This window comes from Neoarius graeffei, chromosome 1, assembly GCF_027579695.1.
Source record: "Neoarius graeffei isolate fNeoGra1 chromosome 1, fNeoGra1.pri, whole genome shotgun sequence".
Taxonomy (NCBI): Eukaryota; Metazoa; Chordata; class Actinopteri; order Siluriformes; family Ariidae; genus Neoarius; species Neoarius graeffei.
Genome location: NC_083569.1, coordinates 56,296,360 through 56,311,248, shown reverse-complemented (window position 1 = coordinate 56,311,248; position 14,889 = coordinate 56,296,360). Strand labels below are relative to the sequence as shown.

The window sequence follows — 14,889 nt, the reverse complement described above, 5'->3', positions numbered from 1 at the left end:
CGAGAAGCAGCAGCTGTACAAACACGAAGTCCATTATTGTTGTTGTTGCTGCTTCTCTTCTCCGTGTTGCTGTTACTTCGATGTACGTGCCAAGGTTTATGCAAATGCAGTGACGTAACTGATGTATACAGCAACGTAATGACGTGGCTCCCCTTAGCACTCCAAGCTATGGAAAAGCAAACTGGTTCTCAGCTGGCTCGCAAGTTGAACAAGTTGTGAACCAGCACCAGCACTGGCCCCGAACCAGCCCTGGAACTGATTTCGCGGAAAAGGGGTAAGACTGACACACACAGGCAACATCCAGGCATTACTGCATAACTAAATCACCACTAGATGGCTCTGTTTAACTACCAATAAAACAGAAGGGTCTAACTTAGCAGTTATAATATCAATATATTACAAGTTGTCTTCTATATACTCCTATATGAGTATACACTGTCCAGTTTTGTCCTGTTAAATCTCTGGTACTGAGCGAAGCCATTCTCTCAGACTTGGTCTGGTGTGCCATCCTCTCTTTTTGGCCAACTTGAAAGCATTTCCAAAAAGGTCAGGGAATGACGTCATCAGATTTAACTTTGCGGCATCTTCAGAACTATTCAGACAGAACAAAATTGGCTTTAACACAACACAAACAAAATCATATGAGAAGTGTATATTTTCTATACAACTCACTAATGCTCATGCAGATTCCGGATGAAGCGCAGCAGGCCGAGTGTGTTCTCTGGGTAGGGCTTTTTCTTACCATCCATTTTTTGCACAAGTCGAGGGCAACTGGAGAAGCAGGTATTATAGAAAACCATTTAAGAAAACTTTACGATGCACAAACAAGTATTCTGTAGTCGTCTCATGAATGACATTTGCATGGTGAGATCACTGATGCAGGCTATTGCATGATATAATCCCTCATAATAAACAAAGCAGAAACATGTTTGTAAATCTCTGAGCAGAAACAGTTTAACAGTTGACTGTTACAGGTTTTTTCCAACAACTACTATCAAAGAAATTGTAACAACCAAATTCATGGCTTCAAAATTTGCACATCTTTTCACAATCACATTGTTGCACGTTTCATGACGAAAATTATTCTATTAAAATACAATAAACACAATATAAATGAAACACAGTGGCACATCAGTATTGTCTACTGTAATGTGGCTGAGAGACTTAAGTCAGTATTCAAGAGTGAAATCTGGTTGGACTCACTTTTGTTTTCCAGTCTGAGAAGCTTTTCCCTGCTGTAATTTCCTCTATAGCAGAAAGGAGGTCTGGCTCAGCATTGCGGCAGTTCTCCACATCCTTTTCATTCCCCAGCCTTTTTAAGTACTCCACTTTCCTGAAAATTTGGAAAAAAAAAACTGTGAAAAGCAACACAACATGCAAAATTCAGTTTGTGAAGTATTTCAAATTTTTAAAAAAAAATCTAACTATAAATATACAATGCAATTTCAGTTTGTATTACAGATTTTTCTTTTTACAGTTGCAACCAAAAGAGATTATAAATAAAAACTCGATAAAAAACTCGAAGATCTTTATCTAAATACATGACCTACTCATTCTAAACCTGCCGAGCTTCGTAGTATTTTGCTTCCATTCAAGCCTCGTTTCGAAGTCTGACCAATAAGAACGCTACATTTTTGGTGGTAAATTTGATTTTCTTGATTTAACTTCCGGGGCGGCACGGTGGTGTAGTGGTTAGCGCTGTCGCCTCACAGCAAGAAGGTCCTGGGTTCAAGCCCCGGGGCCGGCGAGGGCCTTTCTGTGTGGAGTTTGCATGTTCTCCCCGTGTCCGCGTGGGTTTCCTCCGGGTGCTCCGGTTTCCCCCACAGTCCAAAGACATGCAGGTTAGGTTAACTGGTGACTCTAAATTGACCGTAGGTGTGAATGTGAGTGTGAATGGTTGTCTGTGTCTATGTGTCAGCCCTGTGATGACCTGGCGACTTGTCCAGGGTGTACCCCGTCTTTCGCCCGTAGTCAGCTGGGATAGGCTCCAGCTTGCCTGCGACCCTGTAGAAGGATAAAGCGGCTAGAGATAATGAGATGAGATGAGATTTAACTTCCATATATGGAAAGCACACGCGTCGGGCACGCCCTGGGAAACAGCTGACTGTCGACAAAAATGCACAAAATTACTTGACAAAACAGCAAATTTTGGTGAGCACAGATTAGTATAAAATTTATAGGCCATGTTTTTTTGAGAATTGGCTGTGTAAAACACGGCTGCATGGCTCGCTAGTCAAGCCTATGTCCTACAGGCAGTTTTTGGTGCAAAAATGATCGCTGGAGCTCTAAATCGCTCAAACCAATGACAGGCTCAATGTCCGGTATAGCTCTTAAAACAATTGTTAACTCACCTTTCGCGATCTTTTTGAAGTTTGAGATAAAGTTAATTTGCATAACTCAGCATACGCCATCTTGTGTTTGCTTTGAATATGTTTTCTTAGGTTTGTAGTATTTCCATATTCTGCACTAATGGCCTTCTGGCATATGATGCAAACTGCATACTTCTGTTTCTTGTCTTCTTTTAAAAAATATTTCCAGACAGAGCTTCTGTCTTGAGTGTCTTCTTGCGTTTGATTTGCGTTGTCCTCGTCAGACATTTCAAATTTTTGCTACCACATAAGAATACATTGGGACCGAGATTTCAGGTATTTTTGCACATGCTCGGTTATGATTTTCGGTGGTTAAAAAAAAAGAACCGAAATGACTGAATTTTTGTGTGGCAGTGGGGGCGTGGTCAAGCGTCAGTCTGTGAAGGGAGGGCGGAGTTAGGGAAGGTAAGTGGCAGAATCACTACACCTGATGGGAATTAACCTGTGTTTGTGTGTCTTCCCCAGTGACCGTGCCCTATAAAGGAGAGAGAGCAGAGGAAGGGAGCTCTTCCCCAACCTGGACGCTTGTGTGCGTGCGTGCGTGTGTGTCAGAGTGAATATAAAAGCTAAAAAGCTAAATAAACAAGTTTTTGAGAACTCAGTTCTGGCCTGCCGTGCTTCTGTGCTCCACCCACCTAGAACTCTTGCTACAGTGGTGCCGAAACCCGGGACTCGGAGTACGGAAGAGAACAGCCCCATGGAGTCCTCCCCCTTCAAGGACCTGGTCCATGCCCTTGCCACGGCCCAACAGAGCCAGCACCAGGCGCTGGTCGCCCTCCGGAAGGAGCAAGAACAACGATTCAAAGCCCTGGTGCTGGCGCAGCAGGAAGATCGCCAGGCGTTCCAGCACCGGCTCGCGTCGGCGGGGTCCACCATCACCACCGGTGTGGACCCTCCCCACCTCACCCTAACGAAGATGGGTCCGCAGGATGACCCCGAAGCCTCCCTCGCTATTTTTGAGCAGGCAGCAGAGGCATGGGGTTGGCCGGTGGAGTAGCGCGCAGCGCACTTCCTCCCCCTGCTAACGGGTGAGGCGCAGCCGGCTGCGCTACAGCTCCCCACCGACAGCCGGCTGGTCTACACCAACCTCCGCAAGGCCATCCTCCAACGTGTGGGGCGCACACCGGAACAGCAGCGGCAGCGCTTCCGCGCGCTGCACTTGGAGGAGGTTGGCCGGCCATTCGTGTTTGGCCAGCAGCTCCTGGACGCCTGCCGGCAGTGGCTGAGGGCCGACAACCGCGACGCCGAGGAAATCATCGACCTGGTGGCGCTGGAACAATTCATTGCCCGACTTCCAGGAGGAACCGCGGAGTGGATCCAGTGCCATCGCCCAGCATTGCTGGATCGGACCATCGAGCTGGCGGAGGACCATATGGCGGCTGTTCTGACGGCAGGACAGTGTGTCTCTTCTTCTCCCCTCTCTTCTCTCTTTCCCTCTCCCCCTGTTCCTCGTCCTTGCCCTGTTCCCCCACCGTGGAGGCGGGAGCCGGTTCCACCCCAGCCAGCCCGCCGCACCCGCGGTGCCCTACTGTTTACTACTTCCGTGTCTGTGTCTTCCCCCCCTCAGGTGAGTGAACTCTGGAACACCGGTGCAGAGAGAGAGCCTGGGCCGGTATGCTGGTGCTGCAGGGAGCCAGGGTACCTCCAGCATCAGTGCTCGGCGATGGAGGTGGGCGTGGTGGTCTGGATCCCCGATGCGCCAGAGACCGCCCTCGATCGGGCTGGAGCGCATCACATACCAGTGAGTATCCAAGGGGATACGTATCAGGCTTTGGTGGACTCCGGCTGTAATCAGACCTCAATCCACCAAAGCCTGGTGCAAGACGAGGCATTGGGGAGAGCACAATTGGTGAAGATGTTGTGTGCACACGGGGATGTTCACAACTACCCTTTAGTGTCGGTCCACATTCTATTTCGAGGGGAGAAATTTAGAGTACAGGCGGCGGTTAATCCTCACCTTACCCATTCGATAATTTTGGGGACTGATTGGCTGGGATTTGGGGAATGAATGACTCATTTAGTGAAGAGTGGGGCCTGCCATAGTTTAGCGGGGGGAGGTCCCAGTGTGGCATTGGTGGGAACAGCTGTCACAGAGCTGTCTATGTCATCACCGTGTCAGAGTGAGGAGCTGCAGGCATCTCCTCCCGCTCTCGGGGAATCCCTCGTGGATTTCCCGTTAGAGCAGTCACGAGACGAGACTCTGCGGCATGCGTTTGACCAAGTGAGAGTAATCGATGGTCAAATGCTCCAGCTAAATGCCACACCGTCCTTCCCCTATTTCTCCATTATTAAGGATAGATTATACTGAGTGACGCAGGACACTCAGACTAAAGAACCGATAACTCAGCTTTTGATCCCAAAGAGCCGCCGGGAATTTGTATTCCAGGTGGTTCACTTTAATCCCATACCTGGACACTTGGGGCAGGATAAGACACTAGCCCAAATAATGGCCCGGTTCTACTGGCCAGGGATTCGCGGCGATGTCCGTAGGTGGTGTACGGTGTGCCGTGAATGCCAGTTAGTAAATCCAGTGGCCATTCCAAAAGCACCTTTGCGCCCTCTGCCATTAACCGAGACCCCATTCGAAAGAATTGGGATGGATCTTGTCGGGCCATTAGATCGGTCAACACGAGGATATCGCTTTATTTTAGTTCTGGTGGACTATGCAACGCGATATCTGGAAGCAGTGCCTCTTCGCAATATCTCAGCACGCAGTATTGCGGAAGCACTCTTCCGCGTCATCTCCCGAGTCGGAATCCCCAAAGAGATTCTGACTGATCAAGGCACTGCGTTTATGTCACACACGCTGCGCAAACTGTATGGGTTACTGGGAATTAAGCCTATCCGCACCAGTGTTTATCACCCACAAATGGATGGCTTAGTCGAACGGTTCAATCGCACCCTCAAAAACATAATTAAAAAATTTGTAAGCGAGGACGCACGCAACTGGGATAAATGGCTTGAGCCCCTGTTATTCGCAGTGCGAGAGGTCCCACAAGCCTCCACAGAGTTCTCCCCGTTCGAATTATTATACGGGCATAAGCCCCATGGCATTCTAGATGTGCTGCGTGAAAATTGGGAGGAGGGACCTTCAACAAGTAAAAATGAAATTCAGTACGTTAATCGACCTGCGCACCAAACTCCACACCCTCACACACTTAACCCAGGAGAATTTGCGGCAAGCCCAAGAACGTCAAGTCCGTCTGTACGACAGGGGCACGCGCCTTAGGTAGTTCACACCGGGAGATAAAGTACTCGTGTTGTTGCCCACGTCGAGCTCAAAATTAATTGCCAAGTGGCAAGGACCCTTTGAGGTCACACGGCGAGTCGGGGACGTCGAATATGAAGTGAGGCGAACGGACAGGGGCGGGGCGTTATAGATTTACCACCTCAATCTGTTAAAACTTTGGAGCGAGGAGGTCCCCGTGGCGTTGATGTTGGTGGTTCCAGAGAAGGCGGAGCTGGGGCCAGAGGTTCAAAAAGGAAAATTGACATCGCCCACTGCTCTGGTCCCCTGTGGAGCCCACCTCTCCCCGACCTAACTCGCGGAGGTCACTCAGTTGCAAACAGAATTTTCTGACGTGTTCTCGCCCCTGCCCGGCTGCACCCACCTCATAGAACACCACATTGAGACATCCGCGGGGGTAGTAGTGCACAGCCGCCCTTACAGACTGCCCGAACACAAAAAAAAGGTGGTTCGGGAAGAACTCGAGGCCATGCTCGAAATGGGCATCGTCGAGGCCCACAGTCCACAGTGACTGGAGCAGCCCAGTGGTCTTGGTGCCCAAGGCCGACAGGTCGGTCCGGTTCTGTGTGGACTATAGAAAAGTCAACGCGGTGTCTAAATTCGATGCATACCCAATGCCTCGTATTGATGAGTTGCTCGATCGACTAGGCACGGCTCATTTTTACTCGACACTGGATTTGACAAAGGGATATTAGCAGATCCCCTTGACTCCGCTATCCCGAGAGAAAACGGCCTTTTCCACACCGTTTGGCTTACACCAGTTCATCACACTTCCTTTTGGGCTGTTTGGGGTGCCCGCTACGTTCCAGCGACTTATGGATAGGGTCCTCCGCCCCCATGCCACCTACGCAGCTGCATACCTAGATGACATCATTATTTACAGTAATGATTGGCCACAGCATCTAAAACACCTGAGGGCCGTCCTTGGGTCGCTGAGGCGAGCAGGTCTCACAGCCAACCTGAAGAAGTGTGCAATTGGGCGGGTGGAAGTACGGTATCTGGGCTTCCACTTGGGCAATGGGCAGGTGCGTCCCCAAATCAACAAGACAGCAGTGATTGCGGCCTGCCCAAGGCCCAAGACCAAAAAGGGGGTGAGACAGTTCCTGGGGCTGGCTGGCTACTATCGTAGGTTTATACCTAATTATTCGGACGTCACCAGCCCACTGACTAATCTCACTAAAAAGGGGGCACCAGATCTGGTCCAGTGGACGGAGCAATGCCAGCAGGCTTTCTCTAAGGTAAAGGCTGCACTGTGTGGGGGACACCATTACACTCCCCTGACTTCACTCTCCCCTTTGCGTGTGATGTGCTGATTTTCGAGCCGCAGAGGTTCTTTGTCATGTCAAACAAACTCTACGGGCACTTACGTTTTTTTCAGGTTGCAAGACAAACTTACGGCCAACGCGTGTCTTTCTCCGTGAACAAAAAAACCGCAGCGATTTGGGAAACACCAAAAATGACACGGCCAAAAAATCGTACGTCTGGTTGTGACCTTGGCTTAACCAAACCACAACACTCTCCGTTACATGCAAAAATAACCACACAGCCTTAGATTAATAAACTTACCCCATCAGAAAGAGAAACGGCACCTTGCACACACCAATGCCTCCGATGGAATCATGTAATCCTAGAACGGTCCATGTATCATCCGATCATTCAAGTATTCCATTCAATCTGGAAAACGAGGTTACGGTTTTTTTTGCTAGAATGGTTATCTCCGATGTAAATACCGAGTGTCTGTTTGCTTCGCGGTGTTTGCTCCTCTGCGCTCTGTTTAGTAACTCATTCCATAGTGAAATCACACGCCTGTATGCAGGTTAAGTAGCCATGCGCTCAACTCGGATCATACAGCTGATTCGCGGAAAAAAACAAACAAATGACTTAAATCGTCATGTGAATGGCCCATATGGTAATTTACCCACACCCCCCAGCAGGCTACAATCCTGACAAAAATGAGACAATTTGCAACAAAAAATGTATGCTTTTCCAACAAAACAATCTATTATCTGAAATACTGATTGCATTCTTCAAGGTCTCAACTTGCACATGATGGAAAAAAACAAAAATCACAAATTTCGAAAAAAAAATGCTTCTTTTGTGATTATCTCGGATTCGTTTCGGCCGACATGTGTCCCTGGATTCGGTGAGGGGTCACATATTTTAGATATAGGGGCGGCACAGTGGTGTAGTGGTTAGCGCTGTCTCCTCACAGCAAGAAGGTCCAGGTTCGAGCCCCGTGGCCGGCGAGGGCCTTTCTGTGCGGAGTTTGCATGTTGTCCATGTGGGTTTCCTCCGGGTGTGCCGGTTTCCCCCATAGTCCAAAGACATGCAGGTTAGGTTAACTGGTGATTCTAAATTGACCGTGGGTGTGAATGGTTGTCTGTGTCTATGTGTCAGCCCTGTGATGACCTGGCAACTTGTCCAGGGTGTACCCCGCCTTTCGCCCGTAGTCAGCTGGGATAGGCTCCAGTTTGCCTGCGACCCTGTAGAACAGGATAAAGTGGCTAGAGATAATGAGATGAGATTTTAGATATACACCGATCAGCCACTGATCAGCCATTATGACCACTGAGAGGTGAAGTGAATAACGGTGATTAGCCACTGATCAGCCACCGATCAGCCATTATGACCACTGAGAGGTGAAGTGAATAATGGTGATTATCTCATCACAGTGGAACCTGTCGAGGGGTGGGATATATTAGGCAGCAAGAGAACAGTCAGTTCTTGAAGTTGATGTGTTGGAAACAGGAAAAATGACTTGTCAGAGTCACTCAGTAAGGATCTGAGTGATTCTGACAAGGGCCAAATTGTGATAGCGAGATGACTGGGTCTGAGCATCACCAAAATGGCACATCCTGTGGAGTGTTCCTGGTATGCAGTGGTTAGTACCTACCAAAAGTGGTCTAAGGAAGGACAACCAGTGAACCAGCAACAGGGTCATGGGTGTCGAAGGCTCACTGATTTGCATGGGGCATGGAAGGCTAGCCCATATGGTCTCATCCCACAAAAGAGCTACTGTAGCACAATCTGTTGAAAAAGTTACTGCTGACACTTTTCTGTTTTAGCCACCATTAACTTTTTCAGCAGTTTGAGAGATAATGATTGTTATTCATTTCACCTGTCAGTGGTCATAATGTTATGGCTGATCAGTGTATATTATTTGTATTTACATATATCCAGTCACCAGCTTACATGGAATTTTATATTTCACATTCACTGGATTTTGAGAAACAGCATTTTTATTGTTTGCAAATTCAATAAATAAAAATTTTATACAAAACATCAACAAAATAATTTCTGCGTAGAATGTAGTAGCAATTTGTGAAAAATGCTATAATTCTTGAAAAATAAAAAAAGATCTGTTCTTACCATCAAATATTTTCATTCCATATATTTTTTTTTGGGGGGGGGGGGGGGGGTTTAAGTGGAGTTTTTATTTCGTCCTCGGTTGGTTCAGCAACACGCTCCGCCATTTTGTTTTTCTCTACTCACAGTATATGAGCTGATAGCCTAGTAGTAGAGTAGCCAATCAGAGCGTGCGATTGCTCATATCCAGTGAATGTGGATAGAATAAATATAATATATAGTACACACACACGCACGCACACACACACACACACACACACACACACACACACACTAGCATATCTACAGTGCAGTGCAACTTATAGGAAAAGGTATGCCATTATGTCAGTCAGCAGCGTTGACAGAGCCTGGGAGATTAAAGAGTTACATTTCCAAAGGTGTTTTTCCACATCAGTTTTCCACAGAAGAACCAGTTTCAGTTCAGTGCAGATATAGAATAAATAAAGCGTGGATTTGCAATATAATGTGAGGGTTAATTTAGTATTAATGAGTTGATTTAGTATTACTGCCCAGTCTCAACTGCAAACAGAGCTCTCTTTATTATGTCTTTCTCTGCAGCAGTGACTACGATGCACAAATTTTTATAGGTTATCATAAATAGCTTACTCAAGCAATTTCTTATGTATTTTTTATTAGCACTTTATGCTGTCTAATATTGCCCCACCTTGTCCATATAATTTATTTCTTTTTCTTTTTTATAAAAAAGTCTGCTTTTTTTGATCGTGCATCTAGTCTAATAAATTGATATCAGCTGCACTCGTAATTTTTTTTTTTGAAGAAGTGTCTTTGCTCTGTGTGAAATGAATCAGTTTCATGATAGACACTGCATACAAACATCCTTGAACCAAATTAGAAATTCAGAATCAAATTAAAAATCGCCCGAGGTACACTGAAAGTGAGGTTCAGGTCAATATTTTGGATCTCCTGAAAAGCATGAAGCAAAACAGAGTAACATAGTACTGCATGTCCACAGCGTTCTCGAGTTGTCTAATGAGTTTCAGCATGTGTAGTCAAGACCTATCAATTTTTCTGTTTCACTGAGCTGATGGAAATATGGTCCAATACGGTTTTAGTGGACTTCTAAGAGATATAGTAATATGTTCTGGGCTGCACTAGTATTTTCCCAAGTCTTCTGTGTAGGTAAGTTGTACTGAATACTGTAGTTGAAAATGTGACACCATTTTGAGTGGACTGAAAATCAGCACATGCAATGCAAATGTATACTTTCTTACCTGTTTCTTTCCCCCACAGAACATCTACAATAACATGAGGCACTATGAATTATATTTAGTACTAGCGATATAGTAATCTTCTGGGTGATATTCCTGTAAATAACATGCTCTTGGTCCCCCTTTGAGCCAAAAGATTCACCATGACCTCTTACTCTCATTAATAATTTTGAGGGTTTTGTTCAGTAGCTTGTTTATTTTAGTTTGATATCTCATAACTCCTATTTGGTTTTGAACTTGAATGTAAGCTGTTGGGCTGTAGAGATTCATGGTTTTGCTGGTGATCTGCATAACTTTTGCAAATTATGCTCAAGGAATGCAATAAATTAATTCTTTCATCTATAGTATCTACTATCCTGGTAAGCTGAATAATTTATGTTGTGATTTGTTAGATATGGCTTACCATCCATCTGTCCAAAAGAATGGGTGGCAAAGAGTCTCCTCTACTTTAGGTCTGTCCTTTGGATCATGACTGATCATCCACTCCACCAAGTCCTTTGCCATTTCATCCTCCAGGTGTTCCAAAGAGTACTTCCCATCAAGAATATTAGCCTCACACCGGACACCTTTGCCAAACGGATGATGTCCAATGGAGAGGATGTAATACACCAACATTCCCGCAACCTCATCTCATCTCATTATCTCTAGCCGCTTTATCCTGTTCTACAGGGTCGCAGGCAAGCTGGAGCCTATCCCAGCTGACTACGGGCGAAAGGTGGGGTACACCCTGGACAAGTCGCCAGGTCATCACAGGGCTGACACATAGACACAGACAACCATTCACACTCACACCTACGGTCAATTTAGAGTCACCAGTTAACCTAACCTGCATGTCTTTGGACTGTGGGGGAAACCGGAGCACCCGGAGGAAACCCACGCGGACACGGGGAGAACATGCAAACTCCGCACAGAAAGGCCCTCGCCGGCCACGGGGCTCGAACCCGGACCTTCTTGCTGTGAGGCGACAGTGCTAACCACTACACCACCATGCCGCCCCATTCCCGCAACCTAAAAGAGTTATAAAAGCAAAAATGATTCTTGGGTTTTAATTTTAATATTTATTATGGATTCTGCTTGACATCCAAAACCTGAATGTCAGAACTCCTCTTGTAGCCACGGTTACTGTCCTCATCAACAGTTTCACTGGCTTTCCAGCACCTTGTCCCAGCAGTATTAGTGCGGCAAGTCGTCTCCCCCAACTTCAGTCTTCGACTTATGCCAAAATCAGCTAATCTCGCCTTTCCAGTTATATCTGTCAAATAATAATAATAATAATAATAATAATAAAATGGGTTAAAGGGCCACTGAAGTATGCACCAGTTATAAATAAATTAGACAGGACTGATAATTAAATAATGATTCCTACCAATCAGAACATTTTGAGGTTTGATGTCTCGATGAAGCACGCTGGTATCTTGGCTATGAAGAACTTTTAGGCTACGGAGTACTTCTTTGACAATTTTCTTCAGGACCTGTAGCTGCAGAGAACGGTCTTCTGGCAAATGGTTTTGGATGTACTCCTCCAGTGTGTATTCACAAAGTTGAAGGACAAGATACCCAAATTTGTCATCTTCTGCAAAGTCCACATATCGCACAATACAAGGATTGTCAAGCTCAGGAAGCCGTAGAAATTCCTCTTCATTTTTGAGGTCTTGATAATTGGACTTTAACATTCGTTTGACAGCTACCTCAGTACCGTCATCTCTCAGTCCAAGAAAAACCCGTGTTCCATCACTTCCTTTAGCTATCTCAAATTCAGCGCCATCACCAATTGTGAGATTCCTCAGGCGATAAACCTTACTTGCTTGTTAGGACTTGGACTGTTTTGGCCTCTAGAGGCCGCTGTTATTTCCTTTTCGTGTCATATTTATTTTGGCCTCTAGAGGCCGCCACTGTTCCTGTGTTTTGTGTTTTTTTTTGTTAATTGCCTGTTAGTCCTAATTATCTTCACCTGTGTCCTTAATTAGTTTGTGTATTTATACCCCTGAGTTCAGTCCTCTTGTCACGGAGTCTTTGTGCTGTTATGTTTATCTCCAGTTTCCTTTGTACTGTGTTTTGTGGATCTTCTGAGCTTTTGCATTTTTGCCTTTTTCTTTTTGAATTATACTCTTTGTTTTTGTTTTGTTTTGTTTTTTGCCCTGGATTGTATATAGTGTACATAGTATAAATAAACCTTTTGTTACTTTTTCTACTTCCGCCTCACGCCTCTGCATTTGAGGGGGTTTGCTGGATCATCACACCAACGAACCAGGTTCGAATCCCAGCAAAACCCTAACAGAAAGACTCCGTCATGATCGACTCAGCAGAGGCTGCTTCAACTGTCTACCCGGCCAACCTTCAGGGAATTATGGCAGCTTTGACATGCTTCGGAGCAACCATGGACGCTCATGGACGTACGCTCACCAGCCAACGTGAGGCCCTTGCTCGCCACGAGGAACTGCTTCAGCAAATTGGGAAAACCCTGGCACAGCTGACATCTCTGCCTGCATCTCCTGCTCCTGATCCAGTTCCTGCTCCTGATCCAGCTCCCACTCCTGCTCCAGTGCCTCCTGCCATGCTGCCTTCTTCACCTCGCGAACCCAGCCTTCCTGCACCACAGAGGTATGACGGCAAGCACAGTGAGTGCCGAGAGTTCCTTACCCAGTGTCAACTCACCTTTGAGCTTCAGCCTACCACCTACACTACGGATCGCCGTAAGATTGCCTTTGTGATCACCTTATTAGCTGGTAAGGCGCGAGCCTGGGCTACTGCTATCTGGCAAAGACAGGGACCTGAGTGCTTTGATTTCCAGCTGTTTTCTGAAGAGATGCTTCGGGTCTTCGATCAGGCAGACATCAGTACCGACGCAGCCCGAAAGCTCATGTCCATCCGGCAAGGAGGAAGCGTCGCAGATTACGCCATCTCGTTCCGAACACTCGCAGCAGTAAGTGGATGGAACGAGACTGCCCTGGTGTCAGCCTTCCACCATGGTCTGTCTGACCCCATCAAGGACGGTCTGGCCTCTATTGGATGCCCAAGTGACCTCGAAACCCTCATCTCACATGCTATTCGTCTGGACAACAGGATGAGAGAACGCCACCAAGCCTTGAGCTCCCCCAGCCTCCCTACCTCTACCTGGAGACCGTCTACCTCCTTCAGTGACTGTCCAGAACCCATGCAAGTGGGTCGTACTCGCCTCTCCGCATCTGAGAGGGAGCGCAGAAGGAGGGATAAGTGCTGCATCTACTGTGGCAAGCCTGGTCACTTCCGAGCATCATGTCCCGAACTCTTGGGAAAAGGACCGTCCCGTCCAGCCGAGGGAGGGTTGTGACGGGGCCTACCCTCTCTCCCGGACTCCCTGGCCAAGGAATCTACATCCCGGTCTCCATCTCCTGGGGTGAGTCTGTCCACTCTTGTCAAGCATTGATAGACTCAGGGGCGGCTGGGAACTTTATGGATATTCACTTCGCCCAAAGCATCAATATACCTACTGCACCTCTTGAAGTCCCTCTGTCTGTGTCTGCCCTCGATGGCCAAGCGTTAGGTGATGGAAGAGTCACTCAAGTTACTTCTCCAGTCTTCCTCCAGTCACAAGGAAGAAATATCCCTGCACCTGATTCCTTCACCTGAGTTCCCAGTTATTCTAGGCCTTCCTTGGCTTACTCGCCACAACCCTCGCATAGACTGGGTAACAAGCCAGGTTGTGGAATGGGGCCCTGCATGCCATGCCTCTTGTCTGCTCTCTAGCTCTCCTGTGTCTCCTGCCGAGCCCCCTGATCTCACAGAGTTATCTCAAGTTCCCACAGAGTACTGGGATCTCAAGGAGGTATTCAGCAAGAGCAGGGCCGCCGTTCTTCCTCCGCACCGGGCCTACGACTGTGCCATCGACTTGCTCCCTGGGACTATCCCTCCTCGTGGCAGACTGTTTTCCCTCTCTCAGCCAGAACGCAAGGCTATGGAGGAATACCTCAAAGACGCCCTGGTCTCTGGGTTCATTCGACCCTCCACCTCACCTGCTGGTGCCGGCTTCTTCTTTGTCGGCAAGAAGGATGGGGGGCTTCGACCATGGATTGACTACAGGGGCCTGAACAAGATCACTGTGCGCAACCGATATCCCCTTCCGCTGATGTCCACTGCTTTCGACCTGCTCCAAGGCGCCACCGTCTTCACCAAGTTGGACCTACGGAACGCATACCACCTCATCCGTATCCGACAGGGAGACGAGTGGAAGACTGCCTTTAACACCCCGTCTGGGCACTACGAATACCAGGTGATGCCCTTCGGACTCACCAACGCACCAGCTGTTTTTCAGGCCCTAATCAACGACGTCTTAAGGGACATGATTAACCTGTACGTCTTTGTCTACCTCGATGACATCCTTATCTTTTCCAAGACCGTGCAGGAGCACCGCCACCATGTCCGCCAGGTTCTCCAGAGGCTGCTACAGAACAATCTGTTCGCCAAGGCCCAGAAATGCGAATTTCATGTTCCCGAGGTCTCCTTTCTGGGATTTATTGTACGGACAGGCCAACTCCAAATGGACCCTGCCAAGACCCTGGCCGTCCGGGACTGGCCTACTCCCAAGTCCGTTAAGGAGGTTCAGCGGTTCTTAGGATTCGCTAACTTCTACCGCAAGTTCATCAGGAACTTCAGTTCTGTGGCAGCACCCATGTCAGACCTCACCAAAGGGACAGGTGGA

At 47.4% G+C, this 14,889-nt stretch overlaps 1 protein-coding gene across 1 annotated transcript; it reads right to left on the bottom strand.

Annotated features, from left to right (window-relative positions):
* Nucleotides 1-453: 453 nt before the first annotated feature.
* LOC132885060 (uncharacterized) lies at nt 454-12,013 on the bottom strand. The gene is made up of 5 exons (XM_060919331.1): nt 11,578-12,013; nt 11,300-11,463; nt 10,615-10,835; nt 1,204-1,333; nt 454-615 (listed from the first exon to the last, which is right to left on the bottom strand). The coding sequence occupies exons 1-5, from the start codon at nt 11,882-11,884 to the stop codon at nt 454-456; spliced, it is 984 nt and encodes a 327-aa protein (XP_060775314.1). The 5' UTR covers nt 11,885-12,013.
* Between the last annotated feature and the right edge of the window lie 2,876 nt (nt 12,014-14,889).

Bases quoted from the DNA above. Each gene is read 5' to 3' on its own strand.
- LOC132885060 (XM_060919331.1), bottom strand. From the start codon at position 11,884: ATGTTAAAGTCCAATTATCAAGACCTCAAAAATGAAGAGGAATTTCTA. The intron at 11,464-11,577 runs GTAGGAATCATT...ATTATTTGACAG, and splicing joins ACCTCAAAATGTTCTGATTG to ATATAACTGGAAAGGCGAGA. The intron at 1,334-10,614 runs GTAAGCCATATC...CCAAATTTTCAG, and splicing joins TTCTTTTGGACAGATGGATG to GAAAGTGGAGTACTTAAAAA.